The 25,700-nt window shown below is 41.3% G+C and overlaps 2 protein-coding genes across 2 annotated transcripts; one reads left to right on the top strand and one right to left on the bottom strand.

The window, feature by feature from the left end:
* The first annotated feature begins 194 nt into the window (after positions 1 to 194).
* On the top strand, positions 195 to 4,466 carry RPS27L (ribosomal protein S27 like). The gene is made up of 4 exons (XM_080350983.1): positions 195 to 343; positions 741 to 849; positions 2,735 to 2,845; positions 3,913 to 4,466. The coding sequence occupies exons 1-4, from the start codon at positions 338 to 340 to the stop codon at positions 3,939 to 3,941; spliced, it is 255 nt and encodes an 84-aa protein (XP_080207109.1). The 5' UTR covers positions 195 to 337; the 3' UTR covers positions 3,942 to 4,466.
* A 216-nt stretch (positions 4,467 to 4,682) lies between these two features.
* On the bottom strand, positions 4,683 to 14,925 carry LACTB (lactamase beta; the record flags this gene model as incomplete). Its single annotated transcript, XM_080350982.1, has 7 exons — positions 4,683 to 5,869; positions 6,013 to 8,462; positions 10,204 to 10,369; positions 11,917 to 12,253; positions 12,609 to 12,799; positions 14,397 to 14,463; positions 14,668 to 14,925. 6 exons carry the CDS (start codon positions 14,923 to 14,925, stop codon positions 7,919 to 7,921), a joined length of 1,563 nt encoding a protein of 520 aa, XP_080207108.1. The 3' UTR covers positions 4,683 to 5,869; positions 6,013 to 7,918.
* Positions 14,926 to 25,700: the final 10,775 nt, after the last annotated feature.

Genomic DNA, 25,700 nt, shown 5'->3' with positions numbered 1-25,700 from the left:
TCGCACCGAAGCCCTCTACGGGCACTTAACCGAGCGCGCACTTTCCCTCTGCACTAATTGCCCAGCCAATTAAAGGTTAACAAAACAAGTTACGTGCGGGGAAACAGCACGATGGCGCTTTCGCAAATCCGGCAAACAACGTCCCCGCAGGGGTGAACTGCTGCGCGGCTGCTGGAGGCCCAGCAGAAGGCGGCGCCGCCGGCCCCGGGGTGGCGGTGGCCCCGGTGGCCCCGCCCGGCGCTCCGCCCCGGGACTCAGCACAGCTGGCCGCCCAGAGCAGCCCGGGCTGCGCGGCCGCCGGGAGCGGGCGAGGAAGGGGCTTCCCGGAGCGGCGGACATGCCTGTGAGTTGTACACCCACCGCGCCCCTCCGCGGGGCAGACGCGGGGCCACCGGCCGAGGGCCCGGCCCCGGGGGCCGCTCCCGGCTGACACCTGCCCTCGGGGCTCCTCGGGACAGGAGCCCCCCGCTACCGCGGCCTTCGCAGCGCGGGGAGCGGCGCGGACGCGCCCGTCGAGGGAGCTGCCGGCGGGGCGGGGAGCGGCTGCGGGCGCTCCGCTTTCACCGCTGCTCCGGCCAGCGCCGGCCGAGCCCCGAGCGGCTCCGGCTGTGCCGCCAGCCCGGCCCTGCGCGGGGTCGGCTCCCCGGGAACACCCTGCGGGCGCCTCGGCGGCAGCGGGTCTGTCCGAGCAGCCCGAGCGCCGTTTAACGTGCGGGGCTTTGTCCTCTTGCCCTCCCCAGCTGGCTAAAGACCTGCTGCACCCCTCCTTGGAGAGTGAGAGGAGAAAGCACAAAAAGAAACGCCTTGTGCAGAGCCCAAACTCCTACTTTATGGATGTAAAATGTCCAGGTAAACATTTAAAATGTTTATGTCTTACAGAAGGAGTTAAACTAATTTTGTATGTGGTTTATCTTCATTAACAGTCTTTAAAAAAAAAAAAAAATTAAAGCTAAATGTAGTTTATCTGTTCTGTAGAGAACATCTGTATATTGCTTTGAGGTTTTTTTAACAATAAAAGTGTTTTAAACCTTTTTTTCAAAAGTTAATTTAAACAATCATATTTTAATTTTATTTTCTGGAGGTTTGCATGAGATTTTTTTCTTGTTTTGTTTTTTCCTTTATGAAATCCTGGCATGTAGGGGAAAAAAACACCCCCCCAGATTTGCATGTATAAGAAGTGAGATGAAATGGATGCTATAAGGCATTCCTGGCACAAGTTTCAAATAGAAAACAACGTTGTTTTTCCTCCTATTGTAAGTGGCTTGATTCTGGAAGACAAATCAGAAAAACTTCTCACAGGATATACACAGCTGTACTGGGACTTCACACAGAAAGTAAAACATCTACAACTGCCTTTTTTGTACATTGCTATTAAGAAGTAAGCTGACATCTAACTCACATATACAGGGGTTATATTATAAGGTGTTGCCTGTGTCTGCTTTTCACATATTTTCATTGCTTTGGCTCAGAAACAGCTGTATAACCAACTTATCCTTTGTAAGCTAAAACATGGGACCTCCTGGCACAGTTACAGGAGTATGTTCTACTAGCAAACAGCTTCTTTAACCAGCACAGCTACATCCATATTGAGGCACAGAGATTCTCAAGTGTGGTAACTTATCTCCTAGAAACAACTGCAGTGTAAGATTAGAGCAGCAAGAAAATCCATAGACTTACTTACAGTAGTGATCATGCTGACCAGAAGCAGGGAATTGTTGCTGTATTCAGATTTTCTTACTATCTTATTCTTTCTTAGTAGCTTAGATTTATAAGAAGCTCTGAGACGTTGTTTTCCATCTGAAAGTGAGGTAAATTCATTAAAACTGCTTGAAAGTAAAGTCTAGTTACTTTTAAAAACATGGTTGAAGGCAAAGCCACTTTTTCTTTTAAACTTACTTCAATGTACATGCAGGTATATAATAAGATACATTTAATGTCAGCATAGGCCCCTAGATCACTGGTTATCTTCATTAATGTTGGATCAATTGGCTATTGAGTTTGAGGGATATGCAGAGCAAAGGAGGAGAGCTTCAGCAATGATACAGTCCTAAGCACGAGGCACTGAAAATATCAGACAGCTGTAGGCATCGTTCAGCGTTGTTGGAAGTTGCTGCCAAGTTACGGAAATGGATTGGGCTTATTTCCCTGCAAAGTGTTGCGGAAGCCTCTTCTTGCATCTGGAATTAATGAAGTTAATCTGTGCAAGTCTTCTCCTTTGAATATGACGCCAGCTTTACAGAATGCAACCAAGCACGTGCCTTGTATGTACCAATCATTAAACAGAAAGCAAACACAGATTTGAACAGCACTGTTTACGCTCACAGCTGCCAGGCTTTGCCAACAGCAATGTTCTACTATTACAAGTTAAATATTTCTCTAGCTAGATGGGCTCTTCTATTCAGTGCAGATGGCTAGTCTAGAACTCCTTGATTTTTTTTTGGCAGGAGACATATGACAGGAAAATCAGGGCTTGTCCACCATTAGTCTGAGTGGATTTTCATATGGGGAGTCATAACAGTTTCAGTTAACTAACGTGCTTTCATATGCATGTTAGTAAAAGTACTTCAGACTACAATAACAATGTTTTGCTTTGTTTTACTTGGTATGCTGCGTAATGAAATGTAGATACGTTTTTGGACAAGTGTATTTAGTGTTATCTGATTCAGTAACACATACAATAAAAAAAGACATGGTAGAAATACTCAACGGAAAGCTTAATAATGCTGTTTTCCAGGATGCTACAAGATCACCACAGTTTTCAGCCACGCTCAGACAGTAGTTCTGTGTGTGGGATGCTCAACTGTCCTGTGTCAGCCGACCGGGGGCAAAGCCAGGCTCACAGAAGGTAAGGGGCAATGCTTAGCAGCCTAAATATTCCACTTATGTAAATGCATTGATGTATTTATAGCCTGCAAATATTTGAGCTTGGATTTTGAAAACTGATATTGGAACACTTGTTTTGCAAATTGCATAAAGTTGGTTGGTAAAAACATTGTTAATGGGCCCTGAACTGCAAATTTTTCTTCAGCTTGTTGTTTTTAAATGGCTATACAGATATGCCAGGCAGCTAAGCAGCTGCATCATGATAAAACATGGTTGATTTCAGGTGCTTTAACTTGTAATTTCCTTTAGCCTATCTGTAATAAAAAGCCTGTTTAATTCTGAGCTAAGGTTAGAGCCTTAAAAAGCACCCTTAAAGGAGTAGGGTACTTTTGCCAGGCTCAGGCGATTCTGCTCATCAGTGGTGACTTGCCTGGTTGTTTTGAAGCCGTAGTACTGTAAGGCAGTTCCCTGGCTCAAGTAATGTAACCAAAATGTGTTTGTATAAATTATAAGGGAAAAAATAAACACTTATCGTTATATACAGATAATTGATATAGCACCATTATCTTGAATTGCAACCCCATGTCTGGGGTATATGAAAAACACTGAAAACACTTCAATATTTTAAAAAAAATTAAGATCAAATCCAGGTTTAATTCACATTTTGTTTACAGGACAAAAGGTAAATATATATGTAAATTACATATAGTAGTGCTTATACCATGTGCTACTACACAGGCATAGTTCATACAAGGCCAGAGTAAGGCTGTTGAGCAGTTGAAAAGGTAACAACACTCCTAGCACCTGTTTCAGTTTGGGGTTTGTCTCACTAAGGGACGAACAGTAGACTGAAAATTTAAAAGGCATCTGGAAGAAAATAAATTGTACACCTTAGCACTGACTCAACCAGAAAAACATGGCTGTCATATAATTCAGCTTAAAATCAGACTAAGTCTTCACCTCTTGTGATACATGAAATCTAATTTATTGCATGAGTTTTCCTACTTAGGTTGGGTGGGCAGTTTTCCAAGGGAGTCTAACAATTTAAGGACTATTCATACTTATATGGGGTTGTTTTTTTTTGTACAGGCTGTTCATTTAGAAGAAAGCAACACTGAACACTTCAGGATGTGGTTTTGGATCTGTGTTCCTGAAAGCCTTACCAGTTTAAAAATGCCCATTAATACAACAATGTAATTACAATTGATTTTGTAACAATTACACGCTACGGGTGACTAATGAGCTGGAATCTCTTTTTCAATAAATAATTTGAAGTGCAAGTTTTTCCTGCAAGTTTGCAGGCCACTGAGCTCTCTTTTTATAATTTTACTGTTAAACAGTATATTGTTAATTGGGTGGTGTCATTTAATATGAAAACCTTGGGCTTGCTGCATCCTTTCCCTCATTAATTAGCAACTACAGCAGTATAATGCATATGGTGACAGAAACTGCTGTAAGAATGCACTTTGTATACTTCATTAGTGCAGCTACCCTCACTGCAAGGGTTGCAAAGGCTCCATGTATTTAAAATAGCTCGTTTGGTTTCAAGGTTGTATTGAGTAACGTGGTGATAAATAAAAATACAAAGTTACTCACTTATGTTCAGCTGTTTTTCTGGAATGCATGTTTTTTTCCTCTCTCAAATCTGGTCTCAAGCCTGCATTTGGTATTCTATACTAAGATTTCTATCTATTAAAAAGAAAAAAAGGAATATTTTGCAGAACACCGAAAGCATTCAGTACAGAGGAAGCATATTGGCATATAAGAAACAGCAAGTCAGCAACCTACGCTAACAGCTGTGAATTGTATCCAGTCACTAAAAAAATCTAGTAAAGCAAAACTATGCAAGTTTTCAGTATTAAACACTGACATTAAGACAGTGAGAACACAAGTTTTCAGTTTTTAAAAGCCATCCTTTTCTAAACGGCTGTTCAAAAGTAGATTTTTTTTTTTTTAACCATGAGAAAACATTCAAATGAAGTCTTATTTTAATAAATAATATCTCGTGTATCAACATCTCTTTCAAAATGTCCTAGTGAACTAATCGTTGTTGGGAACTTCTACTTAACTTGTATTCTTCTTATGACTTTTAAAACGTTTCTAGTCAATAAAACCCCCCGCAAAACCCAATATTATAATTTGTTGCATTTGCAAGATGTTTTATTTCAGTTAATTCAAACAGTGAACATTTATAATTACCAGATACAAAAAGTAGATGCTTGGTACAGAAATAGATGCACCAATGTAGTATACATGCCTTTTAAGAAAAGTACAGTTTTATGTCAGTACCATACTGTTTTCACAATAAAGTTTCATTTAAGAGCAAGTTTATCATGAAAGCTACTCTGAATTGACCAGTTTCCCACACTTAATGCCAGTCCATCAAATACCTGGTTTCAGAACGGAGACCAAAGCGGCAATATTAATTCACTTGCGACCTGAATACATGTGCTCAGGCCAGACTGATTCCTGGTCTCCCAGATCTCTGCCTTTTCTTCCCCCACCATAAACAATAAGAACTCATTATTAAGTAAATACTAAATCAGAGAAAGTCAGTGACCCATTCTATTCCAGGTACTGGAAGATGAAAATTAGACATCACAGCATCTCCCATACTGTACATGTGACAACAGAGGGGTTTTTAAAAGCTTTACGTTATGGAAGATAAAGAACAAGGTATGCATATAGAATGTTGGTGGCTAAACATACTCTATGAGAAGAGTGAGACATTGCCATTAATATCTTGGTGTTAGAAATGCCTTAGATGCTTCTTCCCATTATTCGTAGAATCACAGAATGTCCTGAGTTGAAAGGGACCCACAAGGATCATTGAGTTCAACTCCTGTCCCTGCATGTGACAACCCCAAACACTTTCATACATAGTTTGAATATTTACATTTATTAGTTTGGTTGTGTGCAGCCAAGCATAAGGGTAAACCTGTGCCTTGTACGTTCTGAATCTTTTGTCGAAACCCAAACACAATGGTGAGTGAAACCTGGCTTCTCTCAAGTACAAGAAACAGTTTTCAAGAACAATAAATACCATCTGCAAAACAGATGCATCACACAAGAAAAGCATGTTAGAAATCCTAAAATAACAGTTACTTTTCAGATTTGCTATATTTAAAACATTGCATTTGGTCTGTATCCATGTATTCTTCAACACGAAAACAACTCAGACCTACTTACTCCAGTTCCCTGTGTAAAATGGGCAATAACTTCTGCAGCTGCACATTTACCCAGCTTGTAGGTGCTCATGACTGGAAGAAAACAAGAACGTCGCTACTGCAGAAGATGCTCATCTACCTCCAGTACTTCTGTATTGGAACTGTCGAACAATATCAAAGACTTAGTGGAAGAGCAGATTGCCCAACCAAATGACAGTTGTTTCAGAAAGGTTCTCTCTGTTGTCTCTACTGATTTTATATTATTGAGATAAATACAATCCATTATTAATGAATGAAAAAGTGCAGTTTTGGTGAGTGGGCCATAAAACCCAAGCAGATAGTTTAAGTGTAAGCTTTTACTGTTTAAAGGCACAAGAACTATTATAATTATGAAGAGGAGTCCACAAGTCCTACTAGCTTCAATTAAAAATGTAGGTAAACACCGACGCCTCAAAATGTTCAATTTCCTGGTTTGCCAATCTTGGGCAATAAACGTTATCACGGGCGTGCTGCTAACAGAGCTGACGGCGTCTTATTTCATCACAGGGCAGGGAACGACTATGAGGTTAATGCTAAAAGCACTAACTTATGGAAAAGGCAGGTAAGTTTGTCTCCTGTTCGCTGTTATCTAAGACATCTTGCTCCTTACACGCAGAGAAGCAGAGCTGCTAAACACTGCAGAGACAGAAGTATTCTATTCAAACCTTTCCTGAAGGTTATTTGGTTTGTCTCAACCTGGAAATACTGTCTGATGTAACTGCAGAAGTGTGGAGTGGTGGTAGATCTTGGAGATCTTCCATGCCATTATGAAATATATAAAATTAACATATTCAGATGTCATTGTATTCCTATAGTAAAAGTAAAGACTAGAAACTGCTTCTTTGCAACTCACAATTTCTTGTTCAACCATGTACCACATGAGGCAGGTCTCCAAATGGAAAAAAGGATGGTTTTCCACAAAACCTCTCGAAGTCTGTGAGACTTCTACTACTGGCTTCAAGAATGGGCTTTAAATTGTATTGAGTTATTTGAGTTCCTAATTCCTATACCTAAAGGAATATCTGCATTGCAGAATACAGTGCCATTTCTGGCTACCAAAGGTAGCAAGTGTGTCATTCAAAACCAATAAGACAGTCTGACAGCTTACCATGTGCTATTCAGGCATATTCAACTGTGGAAATAATATGCTTATTTCACAGAAAACTAGTTTCACACATTCTCTGTGTCCAATAAAAATGGAAGAGAGGATATCTAAGTAACAGTAAGATTTTTACTTACGTGACTCTAGCTTCACTCTTTTCTAATTCTTAACAATCCACAGCTCTGACAAGAGCATACTTCTGGTATGAATCTGCATTCTGGAGGTAGCTTCAAGATTTGGGTTTTGTTGGGTTTTTTTTGCTTTTTAAGCAAATAAGCACTATGTGAAAATATAAAAATCAACAGTAAAACCATTTTACTTTGAAAAGTAATACTGAACAGTTTTGGCAGACTGGAACTGTGAGAGTAACAAATTATGTCTTTGTGTGCTCAAATCAAGATATGACATTTTTCAAAAGTTTAACATTTAAGGTAGATAATTTGTTGTTGTACTTCTCAGTGCAGGAAACCAATGCCTTTTTTTTTCTTTTTAATCTTGGTCAAGCACTTGACTGGATGAGAAAAGAAGCCTGCTAAAGTAATCATGATTTACACAGGTGTTACAGGAAGTCAAATTTGACTGTTACATTCTCTTTTTCTGTATGTTAGAAACTTCCCTGAGAGATGAATTGCAGCTACACATAGGTTTAGCACCACTAGCAGAAGTTAAGTGAATTCTGGATGCTTTTTCTTCACGTATTCTTAGTGACCTTAGAGTCCAATTTCTTCTCTTTTTTGTGTGTGTGTGTGTTTCAGCACAGTGAGTTCAGTTACTCATCTCTCTTTTTTTAATCTATATATTGTGCCCACTTCTCTTTATCGAATTCCCTTGCAATCTTTAAGGCAGTGCTGTTGAGTGAAACTGATTGCATGTTACAGATAATACTGACAATTACTCCTCTGGGTGGTGCCACCAGCCCGGAACCTATAGCTTCCGAGTCCAGCTCTTCAGGAAGAATGAGGAGGACGCTGCTGGCCCCCACTGCGCCACCTGTGTGAGATGCGTAGTGTTTCTGCTGCCTGCAACAGCCACATAGCTGTTTTTTCTCTACAACAGCCCAAGCCATTGCGTATTTACCGTCCCTGTCCCACGACACTTCTGTTTTTGGCACCGGGGTCCACATCATTGCGACTGTGTCTGGTTTGAGGTACCCCGGAAGAAGTTTGCCATTCGTGCTTTTAAATTGTCCGGCTTGATAGCTGTATAACAAGGCATTTCCAAACTTCAGAAGGTCACCTACTGACGACAGAAAGCCACCACCAGCCCACTTGTACGAGTTGTCCACATACGGTGCGTTTACCAGCCGTCCCTTTTTGTTGTAAATGTAACACCTAGGATTCAAGAAAATTCACCTTGTCATTCTCAGATAGTATGCACAACTATTTTAAGCTGCCCTACCTTAAAAAAGCAAACTGAATATGTGTTAGGTTGTTCTCATGAAACTTCAGAAGTTCTTAAAATGTATTTTCTTTAAATATATTTCTTGCAGAAAAATCAACAAGAAATTCAGACAAGAAAACAAAAATGAAGGTGACTTCTTCGGTTAGAAGCTTAATTTCAATAAAAGTACTAAGCCTTCTTCTGAGGATATAGTAAGAATAAAGGCAATATACACATAAGAGATGTAACAGAAATCTACAGGTCAGCCGGCACAGGATTTTTGTTAAATCCCTGTACTAGATGTTAAGTGTTTTAAGAAAGAGGAATCCTACAACTACCCCATGATTATCAGACACCGAGCTGAAATTTCACTGAGGTGGGAGGTGACTGCTCCGAGACAGGAGTTTCCACTTAGGATTGATTTCCCCCCACTGCCCCATTACAGTTGCCATATACTACCAAAACTGAATATTCTGGAACTACTAAGAAAAGTGAGAAGCATGAAAGTCTCGCAAAACCCGTAATTAAAATACAAACTAGAAACTACCAACCAGAATTGCAGAATGAACTATCAGGAACAACACCACATGAGTGCAGGCTGAACGATGCTTGTGAAAATAGCATGTTGAATAACTATATAATCTGATGAATTTTAACCTTTGGCCTTTAGGCTGGTGACAGGGGGTAGCGGGGCAGGGCAAGCCTATTATCAAACAGTACAGAGACACACTCCACATCCAGTCCCCGCAAGTCAGTTTTTTGATCACAATAAAACAAAATATTGAAATGCTTGACTAATGCCTCCAAACGATCTAGAACATGACTTTTCAAACATTTTCATGCCCGTGAAATACAGTATAACCAAACTATTGAACAAAACACAACATGTCCATCTGTTCTAGCTTGAGGCACCAAGCTGGCTGCTTGTGGAAGCAAAACCATCTCGTTAGCATCTTAGTTTTGGTTAACAATGAGCACCCCATAAAAACTCCTAAAACAGTATCTGTCCCAATTCTTTCATCCCTACCATATTTCTGTTTATAAATGGTTTAACATATTTTTTAAAAGAACTTGACTGTCAAGCTTGATAACTGATGAGAACATCACCAGCATCCAGAATTAGAGCTGGAAGAGCCTCTGAAAAATTGCAAGCAAAATAAATACCAGCACAAAGCATCTTAGAATACAGAACAAAGCTACCCCTAAACATTACAAACTGCTTTCTATGTCTGTGCATGTACACACAGACACATTTCAAGTATACGCTTATATGTAAGTACTATAAACCTTGGATTCAACATGATCATCAACATTTTCATTGAGAGCATTTTAGAAGCCATAATTTTAAAAAGTTTGAGTGTCATTTTCACGACTTTTTCCATAACCTGCTTTTGTGATTCAGTTACAATTTTTCTGCAAAACAAATGCAAACTTCAGTCACTCAAGCCACTCCCCTCTCCATATATACCCTTATAACAGGAAATACTTCTTTCCTATTCTGTAATTTTACATGCTAATTAATCAATACTATAATCCTGACACAAAATCAATTACATGACTAACTTTGAAATAACAGAAGCCACTTCATTCAAAAGCCTGAAATAAACCTGACACATGTTTAATTCAGCTGGTTTAATAAAGATAGAAGGAGCAACAAATGTTGGGGGAAAAAAAAGCTTTGTCCTTATTTACCTTGCTCTGTTATATATCATTGCTTCATTGTCATCGAGTACAGTTGATAGCATATCCAAATCACGAAACATTTTTAGCATATAATCTGTAAATTTTTGTCCTGAAGCTCTCTCCACAATAGCGCTCAGAAGAGTAAACCCATACGTTGAATACAAGAACTGACTACCTTGAAGAAACACAATGAGAAAGGGAGGGGAAAGAAAAGATGTTAGCTCCATGATGCTTACATGGAATCTGAAGGATAACATTTAAGTAATCACATGTGCACACAAAACCATATATACAATGAATAATCAATTAAAAGACTCTCCCGTCACCCCCACATTAGTATGATGTGGATCACAAGCTTACGATGCTGGGCCCTGGGAACACACATGGGCACTTGCTACGTGCAGGCAGCTCTGAGAACAGCGACAGAGCTGGAGAACTTTCAGAGATCTGCATGCATGGCCGAGCTTTGCACCAAGATGTGAAGACTGACATTTAACACCCTTTGCACAAGATTTACCACACTGGCTCTAACAATAACGTCTATATTTGGAAAGCTGAAGCAAACAAAAAAATTACTTCTTAAAAGACGCTCACCTACTGTGACTGGTTTGTGTGCCTATACCCTAGACACAGAAAGACCAGGGTAGCACTTGCTCAAGATTTTCAAAGGTCTTGGTCACTTTTACCAGTGTTTCTAGTTCTAGTTTTCTAGCTCTAGAATATCCTGAAAAATTACATGAGCACTAACATGCATATTATTTATGATGATATAATTTATTTACAAAACAATGTTTCATTTTCTTAACTATTATCCTTGCACTAATGCTTTTTATGAAACATCTACATATCAAGCAATGCTGAACTGCCTGCAGTCAAGACAGATTCCTTACTCAAAATGGATCCTAGAACTCTCCAAGATGGTAAGTGGCTAACTTCTCCCCCTTCCTACCTCTCTGCCCTTAAATGCACATTATTTACTGTTTATCAGCAATGTATATCATTTCCCTGTCAACCTAACTCATTTAGAACTTACACCTGAAGTTCTACAAGCCCTCTCCAGAATTAACTTAAATAACTCTAACAATAAATAACCTCAACAATTCTGTGATTCTGTGGCCTTCCTGTAGAATTTTTAAGCTCCGGTTTAGCGCCTCACTAACATTTTTTGCTTTTGGTTCATACCTAGAAGGCTCAGAGCATAAACAAGGCAAGTTGGTATCTGCTCACAAAATACTTTGTAGATACAAATTTGTTACCAAACTTATAACCTGCTTTAGCATTTATAAATGCAATAACTGGTACATTTCACAGCACTTACTGCACTACTTAGAGCTCCTGGAAGAGAAGTCTTATTTCTACCTGAGGTCTCACTTTCTCTGCTTCCCTGCATTATCTGGGCCTTTTTGTATTAACTTTTAAGTCACATTTTGAACCTGCTGGATTATGGTGCAGATACACCATTAGGAGGTATCTATACGAGCATAATTCTTCAAATCAGTAGATTGGTAAATATATCTATACAAGACTGTTATCTAAAATTGAGCTGATAAAATCCCGATCAGTTCAGTCTTCAAAAGTTACCTCTGTTTTAAGACAATTACATCACTAGATGGTTTGTGTAGAACAGCCCCAATATGCCTCTGTTGAGCTTTTAATGGCGCACAAGTAGTAAAAAAAACCAAAACAAACCACATATTTTGGTTCAAATGAATAGAAACTCACCTGGTTTAAAGAATAAAGGATCATTTTTAAATATCTTCAGTGATTCAAACACACTTTCAAATTTTTCCTTCAAATAATACTCTTCTTGTTCAAATTCCTTGTCTTTCCCGCCAGGTTTTGAATTTCGGCTTTTTACCTCACCTTCATGTTCTTTCCTCAGTTTGGCAGAATCAGTCTTTTCAATCTCTTTGCCTTCTTTTTCTTTTTGTTCTTTATCCTTTGTTTGCTTCAACACTCTGTTTGCCTTTTCCTTTTCTTCCTTTACTTTTGTAATATCTTTTTCATAGTGACGAATCCCACTCAAGTGTGAAACCAACAGTCTTGTAGTAATAGTGACCTGGGTAGAAAAGGACAATATTTAAATGTGAGCTCTCTTCATTAAAAATGTGTCATGCACTAAATCACCAGAAAAGTAAAATTCAACATGACAAGGAACAAAGATATAAGACCTTATAAATATCATGTATTAAATGCAGTTAAAATACATACATATATATGTGCACACTACACACTTGATATAAAACTGAAGATCCAAATTTCCAGTGCTGCTTTATTGAGCAGCAAACAGTACAGTCTACATGACTTTTGGTGTTTTAGAGGACTAGGTCCAGATATAGGCACCTGTACACACACGGCTGTGCAACGACAGTAACAAAAATCCAAAGAAGTGTTAGCAATAAGCAGTTGCGTACCTTTTCACCCTCATAGACTTTTTCTGGAAATTCAGGGACATATATCTGCACAGGAGCATCTAAATCCAGTTTCCCCTCTTCCCACAATTTAGCAACAGCCATCATTGTAAGACACTTGCTAATACTGGCAATTCGCATGATTGTCTCCGGCTTACACACCACACGATTCTCTACATCAGCATAACCCAAACCTTTAAGAAAATAAAAACATTGTCGTAAATATTTTTGCACAGATACATGATGAATTTATTATTTGTGATGAATTAGATTTACTGGCTCCTTAAAATGTTTTTCCTCTAGATAAACTGGAACATGAAGCACTGGACTATCCCTGCTCCTGCTTCAATTAGGTTGATAACATTTTAATGTAGTAGAAACAGTTAATCAAATCGCATTGTACTGGCCAATGGCATCCCAAGTTACTGATTAAGACTACAAATCAAATCTAATGATGGAAGATTAAGCCAAAATTTACACTCCTGAGGTCAAATATTCAGTGCAGAAAAACTAAAAGAGACCAAAGTCCAGACTGTAAAATAACTGACCACCAGTCATAAATACTCCTTTCACTGTTCTGAATTAATGGCTGAAAGAGTAAAGGGTCTTATTTTATCAATACAGAAACTGAGAAAGGAAATCACGAACTGATAGCAATTCCTACGCTGTAAAGCTTTACAGAACAGCGCTGTTATACACTATGTTTCAACATCACCCAGCATGACTTCAGTTAAAAGACAGTTTAATATTCTCCATACTAGCGTTTCCCTAGGTAACCAATCCACAAATCTGGTAGCAAGAACTGGAATTAATAAAGCATTATCAAGCTCCCATGCTAGTCTTCAGTTTGAGCTAGGTCTGAAGAAACTGTGCAAGTAATGTTGCAGCATAAAAAACAATGAAATACAGGAATGACGTATTTGCAGTTTTCAGCATAAGCAAGGCTTGCAAGCAATGCATGTCTGTCTAATAACGAACTACTAAAAAAAACAACCAACCACACAACTTGCTAAAATACAATAAATAAAACTGATGACATGTCAGTCACCCAAGACCTTTTCATTTACATAGGGTAGCTACTCAAGTAGCAATCTGATTTGAGAAAGGTTGTGATTAAGTTTCTAGCACAATTTTCTTACTAGGCCACATTACAAACGGTACTAGAGGCTCTTCAACTTGTTCTTAACATGATGAAAGAGAAACCAAAGCCCCACAGTCAGCTTTATACATACACAATAGTTAATGCAACAACAGACTGTCAGAAGAAAGTTCGTAACAATCTTACCATTTTTTTTAAATTCTATACCGCATTAATGAAGTATGTTGCCTTTTAGTACTACCATTCAAACTGTGTAAAAACCCAAAAGACATTATTAAAGTGTTTCTGAAAAGAGACACAGTTTGGTGGTGGGGTTTGTCTGTTTGTTTTTTAACAAACATGAACTGTCTCCGGGACATGTTTGTACCAGAGGGCGGTACAGCTGTGTGCCTGCAGTGCAAGGACATGCAAAGACTCATCTGGCAAACTAATGGAAGGAACGTTCTTAAACGTAACTGTTGAGATGTAATAGCACAGGCAGGAAGTTAATAAGTTATCGATTCCTGGAAATTATTGACGTTTACCAAGGAAAGTATCACTTTGTTCTTCCTTGGCAACTGTTTCTGGCCACCGTCCGGAGATGGGACATCTAGTGGATAAAGCTGCAGCCTGATCGGTGTGTCTGAACTGGTCATTTTTAAGACATTCACCCCTTACCAACAGCACATACAGCTACCGCCCCAGATACCGACCTTCTGACCAGACTGCCTTTCCATCTACAGAAACTCCAACCACTATGCCCGGGACTCCCGCTTCATCCTGACAAAAAGAGACAGGAGACACGAAGAAGGCTCTTTTCAGTTAAAAGCCACCGACAGGCGAAGGCTCAACCCGCAGCAGCAGCACCGCAAACGCGGCGGGCCTCAAAACCGCTCCTGCGAGCCCCGTTCCCCTCGGGCCTGACCGGGCCCTCGCAGCGGTGCCGAAGGCCCCGGGCACGGGACCCTCCCGCGCCCTCCGCACCTTCACCCGCCGCAGCAGGTCCCGGCTCCTCTCGATGGCCGCGCCGAAGTCCCGGGGGGGCGGCAGCGGACTCGCCTTCGCCTCCCGCCCGCCCTCAGCCTCGCAGCCCGCCGCCGTGGGCGCCTTCACCCCCAGCGCCAGCCCCAGCGCCAGCCCCCAGCCCCAGGGCCGCGCCCCGGCACCGCCGCCCCTCGGCCGGGCTGCCCGGAGCCGCCCGGGGGCTGCCCGGAGCCGCAGCGCCTGTGCCAGCCCGGACATGGCGCCTGCTCGGCCCCGCCGGCCGCCTCGCCAGGCAGCCCCAGCCGCTCCCGAGCGCTCGCTCGGCCGATCTCCGAGCGCATCGAGCGAGGGCAGCCGCCGGTTTGGTTTGGTTTGTTTTAAATAAACATGAGATATTTACATTATATGAGCAGTACCAACAGACTCTATTTAAAACTAAACCGTGTAACCACAAAAATCACTTGTAGTTTCTGGAAGGACATCACCTGTTGAAACCCAGCACCTTCCCAGCAAAAACCTGCACACCCCTCAGCCCACGAGTGGGAGACTGACAGACCACCCCGTGGGAGCAATCCTGGCTGTGACTGGGCAGCAGTCGCCTGGGGAGAGCAGCCCTTTCCCTCCCGGACACGTTTGTACCAGACCGCCGTACAGCTGTGTGCCTGGAGTGCCACGGCGTTCAAAGACCGATCCGGCAAACTAATGGAAGGAGGGTTCTTAAACGTAACTGTTGAGATGTGATAGCCCAGGAGGGCCCGGCACAGACAGGCAGGGCTGGGCAGTCCGCACATTTCGGTGTTTTTTAATCACTCTTGTGGCTCTTGTTCTGGGTTTCAGACTGCCCGGTCCCACAGGGCACAGGGGAGCGCGGGACGGACCCCTGTCCGTGGATGAGCCACTGTGGGCCACGATGAGCAGAACATTCCAGAGGTGATACCAGAAGCACTAGAGCCCTTGGCACACGACAGCATCCAAACACTTGAGAAATGTTCATAGTAGCCTCTTTTAAACTTATTTTTGTTTATTTTTTTTAACTTTCTTTTCTAAGCCAGTCCTGTCAAGGGAATGCCTTAGACTGGACTGCTGTAAGGACCTCAAGCTCCGCAAATCACACGTAGGTTGATGGGAACGTGTCATTACAAAGCTCCTGGTGTGGAAAGCCCACGGTGTCCCGTTTGATGGATCACGTAGGGCTTTGCCATTTTTCTCGTGGAGACTATCTGGGGTATTTAGACAATGACTTAAAATAGAATGCATACATGTTGAAGGATTCTTGAACAACAGCTCCGTAACACTCCATAAATATATATATGTTGACAGAGAATACAACAGCTTAAGAAATTAAAAAAAAAAAATCCATACTTGCTAGCCAAAGTGGGGAGCGTGTCCTTTCAGAACTCCACATATGCTCTGCTAGGAGAAGCTTGCGAGATGCTGACCTAGGGAGTTCAATCGTATTCCTGCCCAACGAGCTCAAAGCTGCAGGGTCTGGCAGAAGTCAGGCCTAACAGCTTTCATGCATGAAGCCAAATGCAGACCAGATGCTACAGTTTTCACTGCAGGCACTTATTTCTCATTAATATTTTCTCAATAAAACTCCACTGCTTATCACAGTACAACTTCATACCCAGCTGGTACAAGATGCTGTATTTACTTTCTCATAACTCATTTTCACTGTGTTAAACTGTCTCTCTGGAAGAATTTTGCAGCAGGATTCTCTGCATTCTTACATTAACCTGCTCAGCAGGAACTCTGGCATCACACTTTTGAATGGGCCTAAGCCAGAAATGGCTCTTGCCGTTTCTCTCTGATTGGCTTAATGAAGAGCTTTGTGATAAATCCAGTAGCACAACACGTCCCACTGTTATCTGTTGTATCTTCCTCTGAGCTGCTGTTTCTGTTAACTTTGAGTTAAGAATATCAGGTTTACAAAGTTTTGAGAATTTTCTTCTTCCCACCAATAGCAAATGAGGACAGCAAGCACCGGCCTAATCCAATTCTATTCGAAATTTAACAACAACAGAAAACCAATGTTTTTCTTCTATCCTTATCCACCAGTCATTTAGACATGTAGGCTCAGCTGTAATCCATCTTCCTTATGTAACACAGCCAGAAAACTCCATCTGGAGACCCCCTGGAAAAACTCCACGTGGTTTAGCACTCAACCAGCTGACTTACCCTCTGCTCTGCCTCCTTGCCAAGTTGCGCTTACCAGATTTGAAAAGCCCGTGTGAAGAGATTTGCCTTATTGGGATGATAAAGAGTGTCGTGACACGACGTGTCTCTCGGCAAAGCCAGGCTGTGCTTGCTCAACGTGGGCCAGCTTTAGGGTCTCGTCATCTAGAATCCTTTAAGGCTTTATAGTCTATGAGTAAGACAAATGTTAGAGCCTCGATAACATGAGACCTTAAAACAAAGTCCTTATGCATCTTCCCAGTCATCTTGTGTTTGCACACCGCTGCACGCACTGGCTTTTTCTTAATTCTGTTACCGTGTGAGCTGGAGAACAACAAGGTGGGCAGTGGCTTTCATGCTGTTCTGCACCATCAAAAGGTGTAACATGCTCGTTCTGCTGGTGCTGGTCAATAGTATGTGAAAACATCAGGTATTTGCAAATTGTGAGGGTTCATCAGTATTTCCTAAAACATGACTCTTTAAAAAAAAATAAATCTACAGGCATTTCGAAAACAACTGAATCACTTCTGTCCGTCCCTCTCCGTTTCTGCAAGTGCTTTTGTGGATCCAGCAATATTTAACAGTTGTTATTACGGCTGCTCCTGCTTGTAGGTCTGGACTTTGATCTCAGGATTTTTGCTATGATGATCTCGTTTGCTTTTCTACCTCACTGACGTGGCGAAATTCTACTGTGACATGCCTCTAAATTTAACATTTCCATTGAAACCGAAAAGATGGGTAATGTTTTTAACAAACAACATCTAAGGTTTGAATGACACGAAGCAAGCGATACCTGTTAGTATTCCCTTGATAAAGGGATGGCCAGTTCTGAAACCATGAGCCCAGCTCTGCGCTTTTATCATATTAAATACCATTTATAACAGCCACAGACCCAAACTGAAGCTCGCAGGCTGAGTTTGTAGGAAGGGGCTTTTAAAAATTTAGGAAGTAGCAGTGTAACAAAACTCCTTTGTTTTCTTTGTTTGGATTTATTCTGAAACAAACAAATGTTCCATTAATCCAATGGATTCCAATTATTCCATCTGATTCCAATAGTTAAAGGTTATAACTTTAATAAAGACTTCTGCACCTAAAAATGTTGAATCTAATGGAAAGCAATTAACAGACAAAAGCTAAAATAGTCAAAAAGGACAGTAATTTGTATTTGTGCTAGATAAAATGAAAAAAAATAGGAAAGCAGCAATTAAAAATATTATCTATGTATACATATCTATAAGGGAAAGTGATATGGGTGAAAAATGCAAAGACTAAAGGGATAATGATTCCCTTGATCACACCTGATGTTTCTACTATCGATTTAGGAAAGGCTTAAAATAAGCAGAACAAAACAAAACCCAACAAATTCTTTCTGAATTTCGAAAGAGACAAATAAAAGGAACGTTAGATGTAGAGAGAAATCAAGCTCTGCTTTCTCTCTGTCTTTTCAGGAGCAATTTCACTTACTTGAGAAGCAGGAGACGGAATTGTTGTTCCCCTGTGGCTTGCAGCGTTCGTGCAGTAGATGGCAGTACCAAACCCGCCGGTGTTGAGGCTGGTGGCAAAGCGCGGCTTCCACTGCAGGGGCATCTCTGGGCGGTCACGGTCCTACTGAACTGAGTTGTTACCACAGGTTCCTCACCCACGTACAATTTTCGTTTGGTCTTGGTCAGCATATCAGTTATCAAGAGTATTATCATTTGCTTATCAAATAAGGTAACGGCTGCACGATTACAGTGTATGCACCATTTCAGTGACAGTGCTAATCTCACTAGTGTGCACCAGTAACAGTCTGGGCCAGGATCCAGCCAAAAACCAGACACCCCTTCCCCAAAAGGTACATACATAGGTGCATACTCACAGCTTTAAGATTAAAATCTTCCCTGATTATTTTTTACCTAAACTAAGGTCACGGATGGATTCTCCAACAATGTAGCTGAGAAACACTGATCTGGAACAAATCTTTAAACATGTAAAATGCCTGGATTAGAAGAAAGAGTAGCATTAAAACCAGTGGGTCTTTAGGCACTGAGACCAACATGTTCATCATCAGCTCTGCTGAGACTATAATTCAGGTATTTGTTAATCTTAAGTTCTCAAGGAGTTTAGTTAAACATGATGTACTTTTTCTACCCCACACAAGAACACTGATCGTGTTGTGGTCCCAGCAGCAGCATGGTCATGCCGTGGCCATGTCCCCATCACAAACTAACCTACAGGGCAGCCATGCCACCCCTTGGGCTCAGCTGGGACCTTTGTGCAGCACCACAGGTTGGTGAATTTATTCCCCCTCCCCCCTCAACACACATGCCATAAAAGGAACATAACTCACCTTTATTTACTCTATTTTTCTATGTACTCAGAATGTGTCACCTGGGGATTGCTTACTTTCAATAAAATAGAATATGAAAGTGTTTTATAGTGCCACATTGTTACTGCCTTAGTTTTACAAGTTGCATGCCGTCTGACACAGTTCCTAGAAACAACAGGATGGGAGGTCGGGAGATATTTCACATGCCAGGGAAAGGAGTGCTGAAACTACCATGCTGCACTTACACACCAGCCAAAGGGTACACAATATTTCTTTTGCTTCTTTGCAAAATCATTAGTTTTGAAACTGCAGTTTCTCAGTGGTGATTTTCTCACACTCTTAATTCAGGGCCTACTTTAAACCCCTTGAGACTCAGAGGAAAAATAGTTTTCACCAGCTGAAAGTAAGTAATGAAGGAACATTTGCGAAATACATCAGTGTAAAAGAAAGAAAACTACCACCTCCCCCCTCCATAAAAAAAATCATAGTGAATTATTTCCTGTTTTTCCTGAAGTTATTCTCCAGGCAACAGTCGGTTCTCATAGAAAACTGAGCACAGAGAGGACCGAACAATTTTGTCCCTGAGAACGGCTTCCCATTTATCCTTAGATTTCAGTTGCTGTGCATAAGCTTTTTACCCTCTCCAGCTTTTCTCCCCACTCAGTGGGTAGAGGTACAAGACAGATGCCTTGAATAACCACTATTTGCACAACGCAACAGGTACCAGACAGCATCAGTGCCTTTTGCTTTTCCAAGTACCTATTTCCAGACTAAAGTATGTTGCTTCAAAATCGAAGTAACAAAACTTTCTGGTTTGTTGCTACAAAACAAAGGTGTAAACCACCTAAAACTTTACACATATGAACCATAAGGTGTCATTCTGAAGCTGGTGTGCCCAACGCTGCAAGTATGAGGTGCGGGCACTCCAGGACAGCTTTCCGGTGTGCTCTAGAAAGGGGTCCTCACAACTGGGTCATAACCACCTCTCTTCCCACGCTTTCTCCCCAAAATGCAAAGCTCAATGAAATGAACAAGTCCCAGACAACTACACGTCAAGAAACGCAGCAGTGAGAGCTCTGCAGCCGCGTTCAGGCCCCAAGTGCCGCCTTCACGGCAGGTGCCTGCAAGTCAGGGAGAAAAACAACAGGTGCGTTTGCTCTGATAGATACAGCAACAGAAGGAAAAACGCGTTTCCAGATTTTATATGTGAATCTTCAGGCTTTCCCTGCATGAAAAATATGGTCCTGATTTGCATTTACTGTCTCTATCTGCTCTTCTAGATAGAAGACTCCAGATCCTCCTCAGTATCTACTCCTCTAGCAATTTTTCCAAACCATTCAACACTATTTGAAGCTTCAGCACGTGATTTACTGATAACTGTTGTCACAAGAATATGCTTCCCTGCGCTTCACACCAGGTACTCCTCCAGCTGTATGTGTGTGCTGGTTGCCAGCCCATTTTGCACACGTTCGCTGCTGTGACCATCCATTCTAGTGTGGTCTCACCCACCTGTGCTGCAATTACACCTTCATTTCCCTCTGCGGACATGTTCTGTGCCACTAAAAACGCTCTTTATGAGAACTGAGCACAGATAGCTTGAGAAATGGCACAGGCTAGTGAAAAACAGGAAACGGCCTCTTATCAAATTAGTAACATCTCGGATGTTTGGGTGGAGGCATTTGGCACTGGGCTTGCGTATTCTTATGGGAGCGAGTCCATGCACACTACAGACTCCATTCCTTTGCTTCGCATTATTGTTCCCAAGTTGGGGCAAGTTTCAGAAGAGCCTCTCTAAAGATGTGTAAGTGCACAATGACTATATGCTACACAGATCACTAAGAAGGGATTTTAGCTCTATCCCCTTTCCATACATTTACACAGATTTGTGCTGCAACAGAATAATCGCAAAAACTAAACTAGGTAGTTCTTTTTTACCTTTGCATGCAGATCTATGGGAAATGACTTAGAAAATTTGAAAAACTTCACTAGTGAGGGAAGACAGCGGCCTGGGATGACTGACTCCTGCACTAAGCGTGGGACAGTTTGCCCCTACTGCCCCATGGAATAACCCATCAGCTGCATGAGTTGGAAATACTATCATTTATTCCTTTGTCCTTGAACCAGATCAAAAGCATTTCCACGTTTTAGATGCTATATCCACTTTCTGTTCTCTAGCAGCGTGTGTCAGGTACACATACACACACTTAACTTCCAGTCATACTTTAGCGTGATTACCATTACTCAATAGACCAGTTTTACTAGCTGCATACTCGCCTTCATGTCTGCCACCCAGCATGGATTCTTTTCATCGCTTCCTCTCCAATAAAAATGTTCTCTGACAAAGGCAAGCAAGATCCTGATGCATGCATCAGAAGAGAATCAGGTGTAGGGATGCTGGAGGGGAAGCTGTGCTCTACTTCATGGACAATGACATTTTTTCCAAGTGGTGTAATGAAAACTAACAAGTTCCTACTTGACTCGGTGTCTGTCAAATTTAAACAACAGGTGTGATAAAAAGTATTTCTCATACGGACAGCTGGTGTTCTTGTAAATTCTCAAACAGCAAAATAAAATAGAAACTAAGAGAAATCCCCACATTGTCTATGAAATACATCTATAATGAAACAAAGTGACATACTTAGTTTTACTGTATACACTGCGGTAGAGCAAGCAATTTCTTCATTACTGCTTCAAAGGCAACACAGACATGGGGAAAAGAGGAACTGGGAAAATAGACTTCAGAGCGTTCTGGTTTTACTGCAATTTACACAGGGATTCTGCAATCTCCCACCTTTAATATAGTTTGCAGGTGTCCTACTCAGACCAAAAGGAACCACTCAGCTCCTCTGAACATCAGTCTCTTTCTTTAGAAACTGAAATACAGCATCGCAATCTTCACTGGGGACAGCTGTTTGTTTTTTGAACCTATGCACCAAATGTCACAGCAGCGAAAGACCCAGCAGGTTTGAAGCGAGAGAGAACTTCTCATTGTGCAATGACTCTATAAAGCTTGATTCTACCACACTGAGGCTTTGCTCTAATGGAACTGTTTGTTTGCCTAAGGCTCAGCCAAACAGGCAGGCCTTAGCTGGATATACTCTATATATGTGTATGCCAAAAGTTGTATAAGCACGTGTGATTTGCTAAAATGATCTCCTTTAAAGGAACTTAGCTAAAATGTCACAAACCTCTATACAATCTGCACTCAATTTAAACTTGGATTCTATTGATTTTCTTTAATTAAATCCAAACTGTTAATGGCAAGTGATTCACAAAAATAATGGGCCCAGAGTAAACCCTTCCTATCAGTCCTTTATCTAGCTGTAGTGTTCCTAATGCTAGCAGCACGTACACTGATGGGGAAGCGCAGGGAGGAGTCAATAACTTAATTGCTCAAAATGGCAATAATCTCTGCCTCTCCTCTACACAGACATATAGGCCTGTGTGCTTTTAATTTCAATTTACAACAGTAAGTCTCAGTCCAGAGCACCTCCCATGAATTAACAACCCGTCTGAGTCCCCTGGGCTGCCTCTTGTAGCCACAATCCTTCCCACCCAGTTGTTAATCTCCAGGAAATGCCTTGCACTCAGATACGGCTGCATGGGATGTAATAAAAGCACACACACATTTGCTACGTGATTGCCAACTGCCGAAAAGCAGCAAAAAACGGTGATTTTTTTTGTTTAAGTATCATGATTTCCTGGTTAAGGCAATTCATAATAGTTTTAGCATAGAGGAATTTAATGCAGGTTCTGCTGGTGTGGTGAGAACCAGCGAGAGAAAGGATTTTTATTGATTTGTATAGGAAAAGCCCCTGCATACTGTACTTTAAACCGAGATAAGGGGTGACAAAGAATTTGCTGCTACCTGCACTTTGCCATCACTCGACTCTGTGGCAGAGGAATGAGGGGGCCGCAGAAACACGAGCAGAGGCTACAGGAGCAGGACAAGGCAGAACTGCACCCTCACATTTAGAGGGGGAGGATTCGTTCTTGTGTAGATCACTGTCCTACTGCCTGTACACTCCTGATTGGCATTTAGCCCCCGTGTACAATTCAATCTTATTGTTTCCCTTCCAATTGCTTTCCTGCCTAGTTCATCTTCTCGATACCTTTTTTTTTTCTGGATAGCCTGCACAAATTACATCATCCCGTCAGCCTATTTTATAGTCTACATGTGTACAATAAACAAATAAGGAAGTAGTACAGCGATCCAGATTAAGTGGAGAAAGTCTGGCAGGCTCCTCCTTGCTGGCTACAGAAAATCATAATCCAGGAAAGATTTTGAAGCATTTTCCCAGGCTATTTCTCCAACTAGTATTCCTGTCAAGAGAAACATGCAAACTACTGGTGGACCTGCAAATAAGTCCTCTCTTTTTAAACTGGAAACTCACTCAGATCTCCATCTTAATATCAATAGCAGTGTGTCCTAAGCAAGTTAAAGCAACTTACCAGAGCTTTGCAGTTTCACCTGTCTGATGACTCTTTCACAAACTCTCCTGCAGACACCAGAGGTGCCCCGTTCTCCTCAGTGGCACAGACAACCGTCAGCACCAGGCGTGAGGCCTCTGCGGGTTTTATCCAAAGAAACACTGTTTGCCACGAGCTTTGGCTGAGACAGATCACACGGACACTTCCTTGGCATTTGTTTGAATCTCAGGGCAAAAAATGGAAAAAGCATCAGTGAAAGGAATAAACCTGAGAAGCAGATCATGGTGAGGCTCTGGAACAGAAGGCATTCAAATACCTTGCAGGATCATGGCCCCAAACATATTCCATATATGCTTACTGTCCACAAAGGAGAGCAATGTTCCCACCACACACCAGGACGTTACGACATGTGGTACTGTCAGCCGCAGCAAGGTCTGCAGGACCTTCTATTTTTGGCGTTGGCTCTATTTTTTTAAATTAAAAAGATGCTGTTTAATCTTTATCCAGCCATTCCTCAAAGCAGCAAAGAGATTGGAAGAAACCAGTGCTAAGGTACCCTTAAAGGTCATAATATTCAAATCCAAAATATTACATAATGTCCTTTCATTTCAGTACATTTTAAGTCAAGAAATAAAAAATGGGAAGGCATGGGGGTTTTATGTGTCTGTAAGATTCTATCTCCTTCTATTGCCCATTCTTTCTGATCTCATATAAATTAACTAACTGGGATATCTAGATTGCTCACTAAGCTGCTCTCATTGTGAGGGGTATCCTGCATTTATGCAATTCTCAGCCAGAGCTTATGAGTTGGCAAAGCTATGACTGACAGAAAACTAGACAGGTTTGCAACTGAGGCCAAGAAGATTACGCAAACTTTTACAGATTTTCCATAGCTTGGAAAGAATTACAACACACGCTGAAGAAATTAAATTACACAGCTTCTCTCTGTTAAATAAAGGGAACTATTCCTGTGTGCATTATCAAAAAAAAACCCTCCAAAAAGCATTATCTGTATTTTCTCTACCGCTTTGACCTTTTTTGCTGCAATTCCCACTTAATCTTTCACTGATGCTCCTGTTCTAATAATTAAAAGCTCAGCAATTAAAACAAACAAAAAAACACATGAAAATGACCACCTGAGGAAAATTACTCTATTTTCCCAAATGCTGAGCCATGTAAAAAGTATTTCCTGCCCTCCTGGTTTTTAAATGTTTTAGTTGGCTAATCAGTTCTTCTTTTGTGCCACTGACAGACACCACAGCAGTCACAGCCCAGTGTAGCAGCTGTTTGCTGTAACAGGCCCTGCATGTTACTAGACATCAGAGAAGTCCCATGAGGGAGCAAGAGACAACACAAATGTCTCAGTATCCGGAAAAAAATTGCTTGCAAGTTTACAACCAACCAGGGGACATGGATCTCCAAGAAGGGACGTTTTGCCAGTTCTGGTGCTCTTGGAACTACTCATTTAATTGAGGACAACTTGCAAAACCACCAAGACAATTACATAGCATGGCTGCACAATAATGATATATTTCAAACTGCTAAATGTGTTTTTGCATTGAAGAATAGGGTGAGTAGCTCTCCAAACCAAGACACGCATCTTGGGGAATTCTGAATGATACAGGGTTCTATAATTTAACAGATTTTGAAAGCTAACATTTTGGGCAAAGTAGCTGCAAGAAGGAGAAATCCACATTTGTTTGGAATGGGGTTAAATCAGAGCCCAATTTATTTATTTTTATACGCCAATGCTTTCTAGCTTCACTAAATATTGTTTGATTAGGTATGCAAAGGAACCATAATGGGTAGTGGCTTATGATACACAGTACAGACAGATTTTCCTGCTTCAGAAAATGCATCATATGTCCTTTTATGTGTCTTGCTAGTCAGCAAAAAAAGCCACTTGGTGTGACTCACCACCATGTTCGCTGCTCCTTTCAGCTCTCCTTGGAACTGGAAAGCTCCTATTTACCCGTTATGAAGCTTTTTGGCTTCATCTGCAACAGCGCACTGCAGGGAAGTCTATTCTACAAACAGGTTTTTTTCAAATTAATTCTTATCGCTGTACTTGCACATGCTTGCCCTATTAATGGTGACACAATCTCATTAGGAGACACTA

The sequence above is a fragment of the Nesoenas mayeri genome (assembly GCF_963082525.1).
Source record: "Nesoenas mayeri genome assembly, chromosome: 11".
Classification (NCBI taxonomy): Eukaryota; Metazoa; Chordata; class Aves; order Columbiformes; family Columbidae; genus Nesoenas; species Nesoenas mayeri.
This window is presented reverse-complemented; position numbering and strand designations above follow the sequence as displayed.

Coding starts and splice junctions, on each gene's coding strand:
- RPS27L (XM_080350983.1), top strand. Junction 850..2,734: donor TATGGATGTAAAATGTCCAG/GTAAACATTTAA, acceptor GCTGTTTTCCAG/GATGCTACAAGATCACCACA. Junction 2,846..3,912: donor CAAAGCCAGGCTCACAGAAG/GTAAGGGGCAAT, acceptor TTTTTTGTACAG/GCTGTTCATTTAGAAGAAAG.